The following is a 19,133-nucleotide window of genomic DNA, read 5'->3' on the forward strand; positions in this document are numbered from 1 at the left end:
TACTCCAGGGCCACTATGACTCTCTGCTCCCCCAGGTCTAGTATTTCCAAGGCAACAACCAATCCTAATTCTGTCAGCCATCTCCCAGGGTTCTGGTTCAGAGCCCTCATCACTCCGCCCATCTGCTTCTACAGCCAGTAAAATTAGGCCCCAGTCCTCCTAAACCTCGAGGTCCAGTACTAAACTCAGCACTTACTCAGCACAGAGCTACCTTCCTTTGTTCAACAGAATGGGTGGCAGAGAGGACAGGGCAGGAACTTGAGAGATACAGCTAAGTTCAAATCACAGCCCTGTCACTGACCAGCCGTGCCCTTAGGACTAGCAGCTTGATCTGTCTGATCCTCAGGCTCCTTGCTGAAAAAGGTGGAAAAATAATACATAACTTGCAAAAATTAAATAAAGTCACTGGGGGAACATGCCGAGTACATAGTAGATGCTTCTGAAATCATAGCCGCTACTAGTTTTATTGTTACTGTGCATCCTGACTGCTCAGCACTTTCAAAAGCTGCACTACTGGCTAATTCATACTGAACTTGTAGTACAGTTATAACTCCAGTACATTTCATAAGAAATGTTGATGAGCTGGGACCCTTCCACCATATCCTTCATGCAACTCACTTGTTTAAACCTATATTCGGGACTCACATTCCCTTTTACAATATCCACTCATGGGGCCATAGTGACCTATTTTCTGAGGCTCTTAAAATCTTCCCAAAGTCAGTGTCATGTGTTTCCAAGCTACAGTCAGAGGCTGGGCTCATGACCCTCAGCAGCCTGCCCTGTGCTACACTCAGGGCACCTCCCTTCGGGCACCGTGGAGGTCCTTAGGGATCTCTGCCACTGCAACATCTGGGAGACTCAGCTGCCTTCCCCTGGGAATGTGGTATTTGAGACCAGTGGTGACAGGCCAGTAAATCTAGGCCAATCCAGAATGCTAAGGAAACGATGCCAGGAAGGACATGGTCGCTTGCCGGACTCTGCAGCTTCTCAGCGTCCACATGAGGGGGAAGAGGGCCCTGGGGGAGAGCAGCTGCTTTTTCATGTACAGTGTAATATACCGCAAGGTAAACAGCATCCCAGATGCTGCTCCAGATGGCTTTATCCTGAGATCAAAACTAATTACCAACCTGTGTGTTTCCAGGTTGGGGCAATAAGGGAGTTACTGTCCAGTGCACTGGCCAGCAGACCAGCTCTGAGGTCAACACTGCCACACGCTAAGTTCTTTTTCTGGATTTCATTCCTCCCAGCCGTCATCCTGCAAAGGGCAGAGACGGGCTTGGGGAGTTAGCACAGGCCTGAGACACAGTTCTCTCAGAGCTCTGTGCAGATACCCAGAGGGGAGGCTGGAGAAGGCCCGACCAGAATGCCTGTGGGCAGGAAAGACACAAACCCAGGGTCAACGCTACAGGCTGTGCACTCCCTATTACAGCCAGAAGAAAGGAGAGCGTCGTACATCCAACATCCTGTGTATGGCCTGTGTTTGGCAGACAGGGGGTGCCCTGGGCTACAGGGACATCAGGCGGTGCCACTCAGGTGGAACTTGCCACCACACAGCCCCAGCTATGCCATTTGCACAGGCTCCCGCAGGCCCTCCCAGCACTCAGAAGTGAGCTCGTGTTCTGGAGCTCCTCGGCTCAGCCCAGCCACACAACGAACTGGGTTTTCCTTCATCCACCGCCCCATCTTCGTTCACCTTCCTACTTCACCATCCCAGCCCTGAGGACAATGGCAAGGTGCAGTCTTGTGACTTGGGACGTGCGGAGCAGGCTCTCTGTTGCTCTGTGGGATTCAGAAACCCCAGAGCCACCTGGTCCCTGTGAAGGTACACGTGGGGAACGGGGGCTTGCTGGGTGTGCAGTAAAATCAAGCATCCCTTTAATCTCAGAAAGAGCCTGCAATACTAAGCATGTGCCCAGCACGGCCACCAGATGGAAGAGATGAAGGGCCAAATAAATCACACCCATGTTCATAGATCTCCCTGGAAAGAATAGCCCAAGCCATGCAAAGCAGTGCGGCTAAAGACCTGCAGCACAACCTCCATAGTTGACCACCTCCCTACACTGACCACCCCTCAAGTTGAAGTAATTTTCATAGACCGGACATGTACCAAGCAATACAGTAGGCTAGCTCCTTATGTTAACCACCTCGGTAATGTTAACCAGTCTGTTGCAGTCCCTTGGGTGGCCAAGGTACAGAGGCTCTGTTGTATATATTTCATTGTCTCTCTTAAAGGTCCATCGAGGAGAGGAGAGAAAAGGAATGGAGCTTCCCACACCCCCAAAAACTGGGCATTCTGTGCTTGGATGACCTCAGCCAGTTTCCACCTCCAAAACAGAGTAAAAAGAGGCTGGTCCCTGGAGTGTGTAACTCGACACCTACTGCCAGCAGCTGAATACAGGGGATTGTTTTTTAAACTTCCAAGTTCTGAGCCCTGGTAACAAAGTGAGGCCTCTCCTGCAACTGCAGAACCTCCTTGGAAAAATAAATCCTGCTGCCTATTTTGCCATCATCCTCGACCACTAACTGTACTTGGGACGATGGGATGACGTGACGGGGGCCACTTGGTTAGAGCCCCCACTTAAAAAACTGCCTTTCACAACTGGGAGAAGGGGAGTTTCCCTTCCACGCCACTTCCTCACCTGGCACCTGAGCCACATTATTCCATTTCATCTTCACAACAGCCCCTGAGAGAGGGTCCTCACCCTCATGTTAAAGTTGGGGAAACTGAGGCTCAGAGAAGTCCAGCCGTTGCCAAGGTCTGACAGAGTGAGGGTGTGATTCGGGTCTGGCCAGCTGAGGCCCCAGGCTCCCCAGCCTCTAAAGCATCTTGCTTCTGTGTGTGGCAGGGCAAACCTCCTTCAGCACAAACCTCCAGGTTGGTCCCTCCTACAAACCTCCATGTCAAAGAGCTCCCAGACCCCACTACTTCCTCTCTTTGGTGGAAGAAGTGCGTAAGTCAGCAAGGCTCCCTCCAGCACCCTGCTTCATTTCACCCAATCAAAGAGACAGTGGAGGCTGCAGGTCCAGCATAAAATGTTGAAGAATGACACCACAGCTGCCACTGAGGCCCACGCAGTTACTGTTCACTGAGCATCTAGTATGTCCAGCCGCTGCACGAGGCACATTGCACATGATCTCATGTAAGGCTCACAATCACAAGGCCGGTGTTATCAGCCCCATTTCATGGATGATGAAACTGAGAAGCAGTAAGTCATTTCTGCAGGGTCACATAGTCAGGAGGTAGCCAAGTTTTTTGGATTTTTGTTGTTGTTGTTGTTTGTTGAGATAAAATCTCACTCTGTCACCCTGGGTAGAGTGCCGTCACATCATAGCTCACAGCAACCTCAAACTCTTGGGCTAGAGCAATCCTCTTGCCTCAGCTTCCCAAGCAGCTGGGACCATAGGGCATGCACCAGCTCCTGAGCTCAATCGACCCACCTTAGCCTCCCAGAGTGCTAGGATTACAGACGTGAGCCTCTGATGCCCGACCAAGAGTTTTGACTCGACCTCAGAACCACCCTGACTCCAAACCAGGGCTCCGTACCTTACCCTCCCCCCAGGGCTCTTTGCAGGCGATGGGGGGAACCTAAGGCCCCCATTCTAGCCTCCCAGAGCACCTCAACAGTGAGACCCATCCCAGCTCTGAACCTTTCCTCAGCTGAGCATCGGTCTGTGCAGAATCCAATGCAATGAATTAAGACCTGGAGGTGAGAGGAGCACTCTTTCATTTCAGCCTCACACTCCTAATGGAGGTAGCACGTTCCTCAAAGCCTTTACACCCAGACTCCTTCCCCAGCGGCTGTTACCCAAATCCAATTCCTTTACTCCCTGTTCCACAACACCTACAGAAGCTTTCTGCATTTCACATGCCAACACCAATTCATTCTTTGTTAACTCATATTTAATGAATGTGCTTGTTCAACGGCGATACAACTTGTTCTTGAATTTCAAAAATCTCAACTATGTCTTTTGGCATCAGCTTTGTCTTAAAGGGCACACCCCCAAGGACAGAGACAGCATCAATTGAGCCATTCTCTCCGGCACAGGTATCAGCGGACAAGGGTAATAATGCCTACTGTTTGGGCAGCGCTAAGGGAGGCTCCATCTCCATGAGGAAACAGGCAGAGGTGTCGGGACCTAGCCCACATTTGCTGAATGTGATATCTGCTTTAAAAACTCAAGACTTTTCTGAATCCCTCTTTCTAGGGCAACCACTACATGGTCCTGGAAAAAAAAAAAATGAATGTTCCCATTAAAAATCTTCAAACTCTGAAGTGCAGTCTCCCCAAAATTATTCAGGAGCTAATGGCCCAATTCCAGGAACATCAGATCCCTGCTTTGTGGTCCATTCCTCCCTCAGTCCAGCCTTCCCTAATGTCCCTCCCATTTACAAGCCCACTGAGAAGTGAGCAAATCAGAGCGGGCTGAGGCCCCATCCATAGTTCATAAGGGCCGAGACGGTCACTCAGACGGGAAGAGACCCTACCGCAGCTAAAGCGGGTCCAGGACATTACCCAGAATGTCTACTCATCTCCAAGTGTCCCCCACTGCTACGCCCAACACTGGCTCTGCTGTGGATGGAAAGATTGTGTTTGACATAGTCCTTAGTGATTTCTCTTTAAGAAACTAGGTCAGACAGCCCCATACACCGGAGGTGGTGGGTTCAAACCCGGCCCAGGCCAAAAAATGCAAAAAAAAAAAAAAAAAGAAAAGAAAAGAAAAAAGAAACCAGGTCAGAATACCTTGAGTTAGTGCAAGGTTTGCCCTTGGTCCATTTTCTATGTGGAAAACTTTGAAAGCAAAGTCATAGTACTCATAATCAATATTACCGTATGTGGAAATAATTCACACTCCCCCCAAATGACTCTGTATACACTATTTTATTTGACACTCACAGAGTCCACAGGCGGTAGGAAGACTAACAATATACCCACTTTACAGATGAGGATACCAAAGCCCAAAGTAGCCCAAGAGACCAAGTACTGAATCGGAGTCACTGGTCTTTCAAGCACATTGCACTCCTTGGGTACGCCCAGGGAAGTTCTCACAGAAGGCCCTGAGTCTCCTAAATTACTTGGAATTGGCAAGATGTTCAATACTAATGAGGGCTTAAAGCTCTGATGACTATGATGATGATAAAAAAGAAAGGTTCAGAAACAAAGGAGAAAAGAAGAAAGGGTTCCAGGGCCCTCCTATAAACTAAAGTATCAATTAGAACACATTGAAAATGTTCCCGGGCGGCGCCTGTGGCTCAGTTGGTAAGGTGCCGGCCCCATATACTGAGGGTGGCGGTTCAAACCCGGTCCCGGCCAAACTGCAACCAAAAATAGCCGGGCGTTGTGGCGGGCGCCTGTAGTCCCAGCTACTCGGGAGGCTGAGGCAAGAGAATCGCTTAAGCCCAGGAGTTGGAGGTTGCTGTGAGCTGTGTCGAGGCCACAGCACTCTACCGAGGGCCATAAAGTGAGACTTTGTCTCTACAAAAAAAAAAAAAAGAAAGAAAGAAAATGTTCCCTAAACGAGTAAATTGTGTATCTGTAAGGATTTTTTAGCAGTTTCTCAAAGCTTACAGTGATCTTCTAACCTCCCAGCTTTAACACACAGCAACCCATTTTCCTACCCTTGGCTCAGCAATTTGGGTCTCAGGCTTATTTGTCCCTAGCCAAATCTCTTAGCCATTTCTTAAGCTACTGGCAGGCAGTTAGATTTTCCACTTGACATTGTCAAGAGATTAGACTGTTTATCTCATTGTCATACACAGGCCTTTTCAGCTTCCTGCTAATAGATTCAGGTTAGATAAGGGTTACAGAAGTGATACTCCGATACTCCTAAATTCCTCTCTCTGCTAGCCAGCTTCCTTTCCCCATACAGTTGTGAGTTATATTTTATTAAATCTACTATTCAGATTGCTAACTTGTCAAAAGAAAAGATTACACATCCATGCGTAAGTAGAAGATGAAAAAAAAAAAAACCACCAGCTCCTGTACAACCAGGGAAGAGGCACTTAACCGTAGATCCTGCTGAATTATACATTTTAAGATGTAGTCAGTCATCAATTGCCATAGAGAACATGAAAACAAATTGAGTTGAGCCTGGAAAGAATGTCAGAGAAACTGGAAAAACACTTGCTGGGAACTGCCTGGGGGTGCAGTGACCTCCCTTGTAATTGCCCAGGTCCCACTAGCTAGCAGCATACCAAGAGAGATTGAGGATTGAGCTGAGTGGATGGCCGGTCACCAAGGAACCAAATCTCCTCCACCCTGCAGCAGGCTGAACGCTCCCCGTGGCGTATGAAAACATTCAGCAACGGTAATATAAAACGTATTACAGCTTCTTCTTGGAAAACAGTACAATCAGTTTATTCATTCTGATTAAATGGATGGGGGGCAGGGGGCAGAATGCCCCCCAGACCCTCTTGAAGAGGGGTAGAGAAAGAAAACTGCTGCCAATATCCAAAAAGCCAAAGGCAAAAGCACCTCAATTCCCACCTCCCTCGACACTTGGAGACCAATGTTACAAATGGGAACAATGGCTGACCCTTCCAGAGGAGTTCTTCTTGGCCAGATACCCTCCTCTGCCCTTAATGTATAATACCATCTCTGCATTAGGTAACCCTCATCTTGGTCACCAGGTCAACAGAAATAATCTCAATGCCTTTGTTTGAGATGCTGTATCATTTCATTTTCCCTTTCCACCCAGTATCTTACCACAAAAGTAAAAGGCTAGATTAACAGGATAACCGTGAGCTTCACAAGGGAGGATCCTCTTTAGCTGAAAATTAACAACCACCACCCAAGGTTGAGTGAGACATTTGTCTGCTTACTCAGAGATGGGGAAAATGAAAATATAGCCTCCCCCTATCCCAAATTAAATCATACGTAAATATGAACTACTTCCTTATTGTCTATAGCTCTTTTCTGTTATTTATACAATTTAACAGATGGTTTGGAGCAAAACAGAAGCAAAAAAAAAATCTCAGGAAATAAAATTGTAGTATTGACTTGTGGCCTGAAGAGAGATCTTCTGCTGAATGGGTTTCCATTAAATGATATCAGATCAATAAAATGCCCAAGTAAGGCTCAACGGAGGGGAAAAGAGCAAATTTCTAACAGTGAATTCTCAATGGAATTATTGAGAAACACTCCAGACAAGTTAGTTAAAAGCCTGAGTGTTGGCTTAGCCATGAAATGATTATTACAAGTCATTCCTTATCAGATAAAGTGAGATGGACTTGCCTTTAAGGGAGAAACATCAGAGTGGTCTTCCCTGTACAGTCTGCAAATATGTGTCATGGTTGACCTTGTGCCTTGGGGCCTGTATACAGTGTGCAGTTCTGCTGACCCAGCAACTCACTCCTGTCTCTGAGTCTGAGCCTTACTGTAATGACCAACCCTTCAAATGCACAAAAGGCAACTACGCTAGAGACGGAAGGTAAGCCAGCGTTATTCTAAATGGGCAATGAGATTTGCTTGAGGAAACGGTTGTGGTTCCACAGTCTGTGAATTCACAGGCTATCTGTGAATACTGGTCTTCGAGAAATTAATTTCATTCCCGACTTTCTTGCTGAAGCAGAATCATGTTCTCAGATTGTACTGGGATAAAAGTGGAACTTAAACAAAATCCTAGGGTTGCTGCAGAGCATTTCTTCCAAGGGACCCACCAAAAGTTCCAGACAGACGTTGCCTCACCAGTTCTCACTACGCCTCCCCACTCCACCTCCACTAACATTAATTGAGCCTCTACTACGTGCCAGGTGCTGTGCGAGGCACTTTCATAAACACATCACTGAATGCTCCTTCCATGAGGTCACGCCCACTCTGCTCATTTTTCAGAGAGCTTCCGGGTCACGTGTAGACTAGGATTGCACCCCAGATCTCCAAAACCCAAGTCCAGCACCCTTAGCCCTGTGGCAGGGAATAAGCAATGAAATTGCCTTCCCTGTCCTTTTTCCCCTTTCTGTGTTCTTCATCTTCCAGATCCTTCCACATATCTTTCATGGGTAATGAAATAATGCAGGAGAGACATTTTCTTCCTCCCATTCACTCTTTCACTCACTCATTCCTTTAACAAATGCTTAAAAAGCTTGAAAAGAAACAAAAAAAATAAAAAACAAGAAAATAGTGATTAATTCTCACATACATTAGATTCACTTTTGGCCACAGTACATTATTAAACATTAATTTTTAATTCAACTTGTTAAGATGTTGTTTAGGATATTGCATCCTCATTTATAAGTGACATATGTTTGTAATTTCCCCTTTATAATAATATATTTTCTCCAGTTTTAATATCGGGTGTACCCAGATCAAGTAGAATGATTTTGAAGTATTTCTTCTTTTTCTACTGTCTATAAGATTTGGCATGATCTGTTTTTTTAAATTATCTTTTATTTATAAATATCAGTTGTCTATTTTTTGAGACTTAAAAAAATAATAAGAGGTTAACTGATGACTCTATACTGAATCTCAGAGTCATAGCTTTCTATAATAGACATACCCTTATTTGACAACATGAATGTTACTTTCATTGCATCATTATTATTATCATTATTGTTATTGCTTAATATTTCAATGTAGCAATTATCTGATTCCTTTTCTGAACGTATTTATGTTCGCTCATTCTTTATGAGGTTTTTGTTTCTAGTCCTTGTCTGAAACGTTGTTATTAAATTTTAAGGCAAAAATTTTGTGAAGGCAAAAAAATGGAAACCTAATAAATACATGTATATGTAAAAATTTAAAAAAAAAAAAAAACGGAAAAAAATAAAAGCATGTACTATGTTTAAAGCCGAGGCGAGTCTGCAAAGGTGAGTAAGGAGCTTCTCTGCTAATCATACGTGAAACAAAGAATGCCAACGTGGGTCTTCTAACTCTACTGGATACTTTCTGGCCTTGTTTACCTCATCTGAAAAATGTGGATATTGCAGGAAATGAGCTCTAAAGCCTCTTGCAGACCCAGATTTAGGTCATGTTAATTATCAAAACTACAGACAAGTTTTGGTTATTTTTTAACAGCAAGCACACAGGCCTAACTTCCTAATGAGATCATATGTTGTCTTTTCGTCAAGACTTGAACTGTCTTCTAAATAATTCACTCCTGGAAAAATGGGTCAGGGCAGCTGTCTTCACCAAGAAGATGGGACAAATGAAGGGAGCTCAGTAAAAAAGACGATGAGGTGTCTGGGAGCCTCGATGAGACTCCAAGTTGGTGGCAGAACTAAAGTTTAGTTTGACTAGTGTGTCATGGCACCAGCGTGGCCAATTCTTCCAGACTTTGGAAGTGGCCCTCCGTAGTCTGATGGACCGGACCCATGGATCTGAAGGGGTGCGTGAGACTGCCTGAAGCACCATCACCACTTGGCTCCATAAGTTACCAATATGAAGTCACAGGAAGGGCACACAGTCTTGGGAGAATTGGTCATACAAAATTCCAAACAGGCCACAGGCACCCTGAAGGACTTTTCATATTACCAACTTGTTTGCAATTGGTTTGGTGCAATCAATTTTGTGATACCTCATCCACAGTGCCAATTCTACCTAGTAAGAAAAAGAAAAATCATTGCCAGGCTTTCCTGTCCTGCAGTTGGGAGCAAAGTGTACATAACCCAGGATGCCAAGTTCTCTCCTAACAAACTGCACAGAACCCTCTGTGCTGATGGTGTGACCACAACGTAATTTAGGAAAGTTCCTGAGTTAATTCCAAATCACCTGCTGATTATCTGAAGTCCACAGAGATTTTTTTTTTCTACCAAGGTATAAAACTCTTTCCATCAAATACTTTAAAATTCTACCTTTAGATAAATCTGATAAAATAAAATAAGCCTAAATAATGTTATCAATATTCCCAGAAATACAAATAAGCTACACAGAACTAATCTAATCTGTGGCTACATGTAACAGTTAGGTGCCAACAAAATCAGAAAAGTGGACTGGGTAGCCATTCAGCGCTCAAAAACAAAAGTTCCGAAAATGACTTAGGTAACACCTGAAATACATTTCTCTAAAAGCAGCAACCAACTGATTTAATATGTTTCCTTATAAAACCTAAAAGTTTGTTAAGACTTGAGCTATGTTTTTGCAAAGCCTACATATCTGCATGAAAAGTTAACAATGTGGAGAACCGATCATTTTCTTTCTCTGTGTTTGGGTTGTGCAGGCAAAGCCTCAGTTTCCAAACTTTAGTATCAGAGTGGCCAAAACCTCCCTTTTTTGTTTTGAAACAGAACGCATCTTTTATGTGCCAGGTGGATGTTCTACCAGTCTAATTATTAATGAAAATCTTAGGGATTACAGTGATTATTTATTTGGATGATGCTTGTGCAATGTGAAATTACACAGAGCCATTCTTCTGGTAAAGAGACAGATAAGTCAACTGGTCACAAGCAAGAGCACAAAATTAGAGGTGCCCGACTAGTTTGGGTCTCAGGGCCTGAGGTTCACACCCAAGAAATCTTGTTACACTTCCAGACACCTTTATGTATACCTCACGCACACCACGTTTTGACACAGATATTCAGAATTACATAGTCACAGAGACTCAGAACTAGACAGACCCCTGGATATCATCCTTATGGAATATGCACATTTTAAAAGGAGAAAGCTGAGCCAGAAAGAATGTGTTCTTGGGTCCCTTTGCCTTTCTGGGTCTTAGTTTCCTCATCCCTGAACAGATCACAGTAATACCTGGAACCTCACATAAAGGACTTGGGGTCCTCCCAGATCCGAAAGCTTAGCAGCTTGCCAGAAAGAGCTCATCCACATACTCAAGAGAGAAGAAAATAGTATGTGTGACCTGAACTCCCAACTCCACAAATCTGAGCTTTCAACATTCTTGTCCAGAAAAGAACTTCCCATATAAAAGGTTTACCCATGCATTTTTTTTGAAGCACTCCTATAAGGCTTCTAAATTTTAGTTTGGTTTACCCAAAAGTAAAAATTTTGCATACTTTTCAAAACCACGTAACACCATTTTAAACTGTTTTAATTTTTTGCTATGTGTAGGAGTAGTTAGCTTTTGACTTTAAAAAAAAAAGACAACTAGTCAACACACACACAAAAATGGGCCAAGAAAAAAAATTTTACCAGCCCTTAAAAAAAAAAAAAAAAAATAGCAAGCATCGAGAAACCAAAGATCTTATATCACATTTCCTTATACATCCCCCAAGTGACTAGTTTAGCATTTTTTGTTTTTGTACATATAATTGATAGTACAATTTTGGAATAAATCAATACAGGCTATTTCTTGAAATAATATGCATTCATATTTTAATACAGTACATTAAGCCTGGTGTTTAATGGCCCAGATACTCTTATATGAAATTATATAAGGAAGAACTGATTAATTTTTAGTTGTCTGAAAGAACAAACCCAAGAACCATCCCTGTTCAGTGCCATTTGTCCTGTTTAGATCTTACAGAATGAATGCGACTGAATTTGAGCCACTGCATACTAGGCGTGTAACACAACTACTTCCAAGAAGATTTCAAGTGTCTGGTCCTTTATAAGTAGATATGCTATTACCTCTTGCCTGGATGCCACATCACACACACTCAATTCCCAGGCAGGAGGCAAGCTAACTCCATTCAGGAGGGTAGGGACGCATGAACAAATTCCAGCGGGTCTGAGGACCAACGGCTAGCTGAGTGACTGAGCACTGAACGTGCCATTTCAGTCCTGTGGCTCTGCATGAGCATGTGTGAGGATGAGTGTGAGCGGGGCATGTGAGTGTAAGTGCGAGCACGTATGAGGGTGCAGCTTCAGCGTTGTGCTGTGCCACAGAGTAGACAGAGGCAACAAAGTCCAGAAAAGAGAACGCAGGCTCTTTGCTTCTCTCAATGTGGTAGAGCCTCAGACGGCATCAGATCGGGTTTTATCTACACAACACAGAAAAGCTGGCCAAAGGCCCAGTCCATGAAGACGTCATTTTTCTGTAGACAAAATACCAACAACCTATGGTAGTCAAGTGATTTTTGACCCAATGAGCAGATGTTTTGGTGTCACAGATAAGACTCCGTCATAGCAATCTGTACAAGAAAACTTCTCGTCATGTGGCACTCAACCAAAGCTCAAAGTCCCTAGAATCCCATAATTTCCAGGTGGCGTACACACTCTTTCCTCTCCTCTCCCTCCCTCTCTCTCTTTCTCCCCATCAGTCTCACATGATTCGGACAGCGGAGCTGGTAGTTCCCTGGCTCTACTCTGTGGGTGCCTGAAAACCCATTTAAAGGTAGGAAGTAAGGTGGAAAACAGACCAGCCTCTTTTCTACCTCTGGACCTGTTAGCTAACTTTTAAAAACACCACTTAACCCTCTGGTTTCCCAGTTGGAATCCCTCTGGCAAATGAAAAAACAAATTATCACCTACCATTATTTATCTCCCTCTAACTCTCTTCCAGACAAGAGCCCTTTTCAAACACTGGGACATACAAACTGTTTTGATAACCAGCCAATAGAAGTTAGCTGCTAATCCACCACTGGAAAGGGCGAATGGAAAGTTGGAGAACAAGTTAATGTGCTCTGGCTAGGCTGGCTACACTTCAGGGTTTCAAAAGCAACTAGGAGGAATGGAATGAGGGACCATCTCTTATTCATAAGGCCCCTAACTGCTGGGCAGGAAGGCAGAGAAACAGGACCCACACCTTTAGAGAAAAGCATTTTCCACCTGCCCTTGACCACCTTCCCCTTCCAGGTGGAGTGTTCCCCCTCTAAAGGTGGTGTGCCCACGCCTGACAACAGGTGCAAGATGCCCAGGGCCCTGTGCTGGCCACAAAATGCCAGACTGGGGCCAGAGTTTGCATACACATTTGCCTCCAGATCACCAGCAAAAAGCAGTTTCATGAAAAGAAATGCCTGGCCTTCAGAAATTCAGACTGTGATTTCTGAAATGGGAGTTAGAGAGAAATATGCCTTGTGATCCAAAATACCTTAGTGAAGTATGTAGCATAGAAATAAAAAGGCTTCATTTGAGGTGGAGAAAGTTACTGAGGTATAATAAATAGTATTTGACATTCAAGATGAAATTGGAAGGCTACCTACTATAATGAAATGCACACTTTCCCTCAAGGTAGCACAGCAACCCTTTGCATGCTGAACTAGGAAATTCCCCACACTTGCTGGAAAAGCTAAGAGAAAGTCCAGACCTTTTCAGAGGTGCTAGCTAGCTCCAACTCTTACGCCTTTCTTAAGATACTCTAATCCTCCTAAGAGTAAAAACAGCCTACAACTATGATTAACCATGTAACAGAAATAGCCAGAAGAAGATGTCAGTGGGATGAACCAAACCAGATTTGCATGAAAACACACCTGAAATGTGAACCTATACCAGCCACTAGTGCATATCTACCTGAATTGCCTATTGCAGGCAATATTCTGATATTAAAGAAACTGATTAGCTCAAAACAAGGTTTTCATTTTATTTCATAAATCAAACTGCGGTTAGTCATGCTGACCGTGCTAAATTATTGCAATGACCTGACTTAACTCACTGAGGCATGGTGGTTCCTCACCCAGTAGATGGGCCACAACCACATCTGGAGGTTTTAGGGCCTGTCAGAGAATCACATCACTCATTTTCCTAGCCTATCAGCAGAGGCTAAGTTAATTCAAGGTCATCCTTGTCAGTTTTCCTCAGCCTGAATAAATCACAGAATCAAGTGTTTCACCTCACCAGACAAAAGCTACACTCAGCAGCATTGTTCACTATCTTTGGGGATTAATCAGTGATGTTTTGGAGGCACTCATGAGTATTATCTTCAAAAAGAGTGATGACCTACAGGAAATACCTTAAAAACTTGTTTTTTAAGATGTACATGGAAATAGCAGAAGTGACCCTCATTCACTGTTCAGCCACAAAGTTTACCGTCAGCACCTCCATCAGCCAGCAAAGGCACCTGGAGACAATTAGTTGTGACTGCCCCAGGGGCCTGTTCAGAGTCTTCATGACTCTGAATAAAGAAAAAGGAGACACATGGGGGATCAAGGGTCTACTGAAAGCTGCATGAGTTCTAGAACAACCTCAGGGCAAGACTTACCACTCTGGGCTTCTGCTGGTCCAGGGTATGTAGGAAGGCTGAGTTGGGGTCCAGGGTACGCTCAGGGTCACTGGAGATGTCTTCCTCTGAGTCCTCATAGGATGAGGAGAAGCCCGTGGAGGAGGCCGAGGAAGAGGACAGTTTCCTCAGGGGCAAGTTGCCCAGAGGGCTTCCCTGTACCTCCTCCAAACCAACGTGCTCCTGGGCGCCCACCTCTGTAATGATGACCGCAGGTATGGTGCTGGGGCTGCAGGCCTCTCTCAGAAAAGGCTTGTCCTTCTGATCTGGGGTCAGCAGCTCCACACTGGGGTGGGTGTCTGTATCCTGCCTCTGGCTTTCCCAATTCCCCTCAGACTGTACCCCTGTGCCACGCGTCCAGGCCAAACCAGCTTGCTCCATGGGGCCCTGCCAAGCCTTGGAGCTCCCAGGCTGGGCACCCATCCTGTCCCCAGGAAAGCACCGAGGGTCTTTCAGATCTTTTGCCGCTTCCCAACAAGGCAAAGGCTCCAGCATTCTGCCAGAAGGAATTCCCGCCTCCACCTCCCTGGTCCCCAGCTGTGCTGACCGGCTTCCGCCAAGCAAGCCCCTTGTTGGAGACCCTTCCTCCACTCTGGCCGAGGGCTGCCGAGGGCTCCCGCCCACAAGGGCACCACTTCGGACCTTGTCGGGGCTTACTGCACCCAAGTCTCTGGGGGGCCTGGACAAGCTCAGGGCATCAAAGGGCTCCAAGCTCTGCACACTAACTGTCTTCTCCTTTGGCCTTTCCACCACTTCAGGCACTCTGGAGCCCCATGCGCCACAAGACAGATTTCCTTTCCCCATCTTCCCAAGAGGCTCTCCTCGGGGCCCACCTCTCTCTGGGGCTGGGCTTGTCTCACTGCCCAGAAATTGGCCATGCCTCATCTCCAGGGTCTCCCAGGGGTGCGGATCTTCAAGCTTGCAAGCCCTCCCAGACTGCTCAACGAGGGCAGGATCATGTGGACGGTGTAGCCCAGTGGATGCGGCTCTCGCTGCGACGTCTTTGGCCACCACTAAGCTAGCTCCAACCAGCCCCAATGAGGGAGCTGAGCAGCTCAGAGTTCCCGGAGGAGAGACCCTTCTGTCAATTTCCATAGCTGTGGGTGATCCACAGGGGGAACTGGCAGGTACACCCTTCTCCATCCTCATCAACACGGCTGAATCCTGAGCCCCTGATTCTGCTGGGACAGTCCGGCCCGGGAGAGCTGCCACTCCCTCCTTGTTGTGCGAGGGGCTGGGCCTTCCTCTCTTCCCAGGGTCAGCCTCTGAAGTCTCTGGACATTGGTCCCCCCAAGACTTTGTCCTCCGTTCCTCGCTCCCGGCACACTGAGCGGGGACCCTTCCAGGGGGCTGGCTGCTGCTGCGCAAGGGACACGGGGAGGGCGAGCGAGCCCTCCCCAGACGCGGGCTGCGGGGCGCTCGAATGGCGGAGCTCTGAGCCTGGATGTGCGCTTCGAACATGCCAACCTTCTGGTTCACCTGCACGTTCTGTAACTCGCGCTGCAAGATCCGCAGCTTCCTCTGGGCCTCCTCTGGCCCTGGCGGGGAGAGGGTACCGGCGGCCACCACCTGCTGCCCGTCCCCTCGCAGGCGGCCAGTCCAACTCGGGCTGCCCACGCTGCTACTGCTGCCGCTGCTGCCGCCGCTGCCGCTGCTACTATTCAGCCTGCGCCGGCTGCTCCTCCAGCCCCCGGAGCTCTGGGGGTGCTCGGGGGACAGCGACTCGGCTGGGGGGAAGAGGAAAGAGACTCCTCTCCCAGGACTGAAAACGCTGCCGGGGCTGAGCACGGCCCTCCCGGGGGACTGGGGCGTCTCGCTGCCGCTGGGCCCGGGGCCGCCGCCGCTCTTCCCCTCGTTGGCGCTATTCATGATCACCAGGCTATTGAACGCATAGCAGTACACAGCCATAGTACTGGGTCCGCCGCGCTGCCCGCCGCCGCGGCTCCCGTGCCGGCTCCGCGGCCCGCGCCTCCTTCTCCCGCGGCTCCCGGCTCAGCCCCGGAGGCCTGGCAGCCGGGGCTCCGCGCGCCCAGGGGACCGCATGGCTGGTGCGGCGGGCGGGGGACAAGACCGCGGGCTCAGCCCCCGCCCAAAGCTCCATACACGACTGTGCCGCTGTGGAGACACAAGGAGAAATGTCAGGACCCCAAAGGGCGAGGGCGGAGGTGGGGGATGGTTTGGGAGCCACCAGCAGACCCCAGAGGGAGCCCTGGGAACCCAGTCTCTCCTTGGACGTCTCACCTGCAGGGACTGCGAGGCTGAGAGAGGACACAGGCTTCAGAGGTAGCCAGCGCGGTTGTAAGTGTACCCCCTGCCCCAGGTTGTGATGTGCTTTGCGATCCCTTCAAATTCCAAATTCTAAATCGTCTCCGGAGCCACGAGGACGCGCAAAGACAACCTACAACTACTTGGCTCCTAAGTCTGTGTGCGCTGGGCGCGGCTAACTCCCACCTCTCCCAGGGAGAGGACGCTCCCGCCACGGGTCTCCTTGGGCTGAGCAAACGGGGCAGCCCCCAGCCCCGGGCTTCAGGGTCTCCCTGCTCCACCTTCGCTGGGTCCCAGAGACCCACTCGGAGGGAAACTGAGCGGGACCTGCCATCCCCCACCCGCCTCCTGGGTCCGGATCTGGGTCGTTTGCCTTCCTGACCCCAGCCTTGGAGCTGTGTCTCTCGCCTACGGAGGCCTGAGCGGTCGGTGGGGTCGCGCTGAAGCATTTTTCAGCGCTGGCCTTGTCGCCTGCCCCTAAAACAAGCGTGTTTTGTGAGTGCAGGCGCGCCTGCGCGTGCCCGGGACCGAGGCTCTGCACGTCCCTGTACCGGAACCTAGACTCAACACTCCTGCTGCCGTCGCCCCCTATGGAGGGGGGTGTGTGTATGTGTGTGTATGTGTATGTATGTGTGCGCGCGCGCAGCAGGTCAGTCGGTCCTATTACCCAGGACGCCTCTGTCCCTACGGGCTCCGGGACCCGCGCCCACTCGGAAGAACTTCGGACCGTGCATAGCCACAGCCGGCCAGCGGCCCAACGTGCACACAGCCTGGGGCTCTGCAAACCTCCCTGGAGCCCTCTCTAAGCCCCCCACCGCAGCGCTGTGGAGCGCACGGCTTCTCCGCATCCCCGGCAGCCTCGCCCGGCGCCAGCCGAGCCGCCGGCGGCCTGAACCTGGGGACTCCCGGAGCGCGCCCGGGGAGGCGGCGCCGAGCTAGCGGCCCGGAAGCCGGGCTGGAGAAATGCCGAGAACTCCTCTCTCCCGTCCCCACCGCCACTCCACGCCACCCTCCAAAATCAAACCCCCTCCTCTCCATCTCCCCAGCCCTTGTCTGCGCTATTTCAGAACCCGAACCACTCAGATTCGCTCCAGGGCCGAAAGTGCCGGGAAGGAGTGTTCAGAGGGCCATGAAAAAGCCGCCCAACTTACCTGCAATTTCCCAGATTCCCGGCTCCTGTGCAGGCTCCGTACCCAGGGACGCGGTCCTTGCAGGGACGAGATGGCTTTAAAAGAATGCCCAGAAATGACTTCCTCAACAAGCTATGGGAGACAGAAAAGGGGGGAAGCCCCTGGGGCAGGGGCCCAGCGATCCGGACAGTGGCAACACCAAGCCGGCCCTGCACTGCCTTCCCGACGGTGGAGATACTACCCCTGTCAGTGTCTGCTCTGGGCTACTTCAGTGTTTGTTCAGTGTACGATAAAAAAAAAAAAAAGTTGGGGGGGTGGAGATGGGAGGAGGTAGAAAGGCGGAGGCTCAGGGCGGGTGAAGGGGGGGAGGAAGGCAGGAAGGAAGTTGTGAGCCTGTCTGGGGTTGAACTCAGCGGAACAAGTTTTTCTTTTCTTTTTTTTTTTTTTTTTTTTTTTTTCTATTGCTTGGCAAGACCGAGGGAGGGAAACACTTAAAAAAAAAAGTTTCCATTGTTAGCTAACAAAAAAAAAAAAAAAAACCACGCCTTTTAACTTCTGCGGTTTAAAGATACACAATTCATTTTCCACCCTTCGATCAAGGCTTGCTGATGTCTAGCTTTATGAAACTATTTTCGAAAAAATATTTTTAATAAAGTTTTGAGTGTGTGTTTTAAACAAACCAAGAGGACCATTTGAGCTTTTAAAACAGGCTAAAATCCTAAGTAAAGTTTGTGTTCTTGTACACAATTATGCAAATTAAAAGAACGTACATTGTGGGCACCTCTTTGCAAAGCTGAAGGTTTTAAATGCATCACAGTAGTATTTTGGAAGACTGGTTGGTCTATGAGCTGCAGATGGTTTTGCAGAGCAATTGCTAGATGCATAAACAAACCTTTACTTTGCACATTTATCTATAAATGCACACAGCAAATGTGACATTTGCAAATTTTTGCACTTAATTCTCTCAGTTGTTTTTTTAAGTATAGTTTTGGAAGCAAAAGACCTGAGCAATGTCTAAAACTCCCTTGCTCCTGTAGACTTCTGGAGGCTGTCTCCTGCAGACGAAATAATTTTCAAGAGCCTTTCTCCCTCAGCAAAAAAAAAAAAAAAAAAAAAAGCATGCATAAACCGACATTGCTGGACAGGGGATCCTATCCCATTTAAGCCCTTGGGACAGCCAGTGTGGTTTGCATAATTCCCTACAGCTTTTAGTGGAAAGGGAGAAAACACAGCTTCAAGGCTCAAGGCTCAGAAGATTTAAAAATCCAAAATCTGAATCCATCCGCATATCCCTATCAGCTAAAATTCAGATGAGAATTTTGACTTTGCTTGTAGCAAATATCTCTTGTTGTTTATGTAACAATACTATTAAATGAGCAAAGCAACCTGCTGCTCAATCAGGAAAAGACTCAGGCTAAATTTGAAATAAAGAGATCTTTTAGCCAAGAATTTCTAGGAATCAGATACTGTTGAATCCTTTCTAATTTTTTTTTTTTAAACATCCTATGGAGGGAAGGAAACTAATTTTCCTCCCACCTCCAATGGGCCTAAATAAAAAAAGCCCAGAGTTCTCAGGTGTTGACTCAGAATCTGAGCAGTTCCTGAGGAAGAAAAGCCCTATCCTTGCCCCTAAGTTAGTTCCCTTAGTGCTGCAGTCCCCAACTCCCAGACAGCAGATCAGTATTAGTCCGTGGC

At 47.7% G+C, this 19,133-nt stretch overlaps 1 protein-coding gene across 2 annotated transcripts in view; it reads right to left on the minus strand.

Annotated features, from left to right (window-relative positions):
* ITPKB (inositol-trisphosphate 3-kinase B) overlaps positions 1-17,762 on the minus strand; it is a 105,782-nt gene extending 88,020 nt beyond the window's left edge. The window contains exons 1-2 of one of the 2 annotated variants that reach the window (XM_053608016.1): positions 17,460-17,762; positions 14,026-16,158 (exon numbers count right to left, since the gene is read on the minus strand). In XM_053608016.1, the coding sequence (XP_053463991.1) occupies positions 14,026-15,951 (1,926 nt within the window). In that variant the 5' untranslated portion in view covers positions 15,952-16,158; positions 17,460-17,762. Of the gene's footprint in view, positions 1-14,025; positions 16,159-16,284; positions 17,406-17,459 lie in introns of those variants that run through there. The other variant, XM_053608017.1, reaches the window with a different exon arrangement.
* Between the last annotated feature and the right edge of the window lie 1,371 nt (positions 17,763-19,133).

Source organism: Nycticebus coucang, chromosome 10 (genome assembly GCF_027406575.1).
Source record: "Nycticebus coucang isolate mNycCou1 chromosome 10, mNycCou1.pri, whole genome shotgun sequence".
Taxonomy (NCBI): Eukaryota; Metazoa; Chordata; class Mammalia; order Primates; family Lorisidae; genus Nycticebus; species Nycticebus coucang.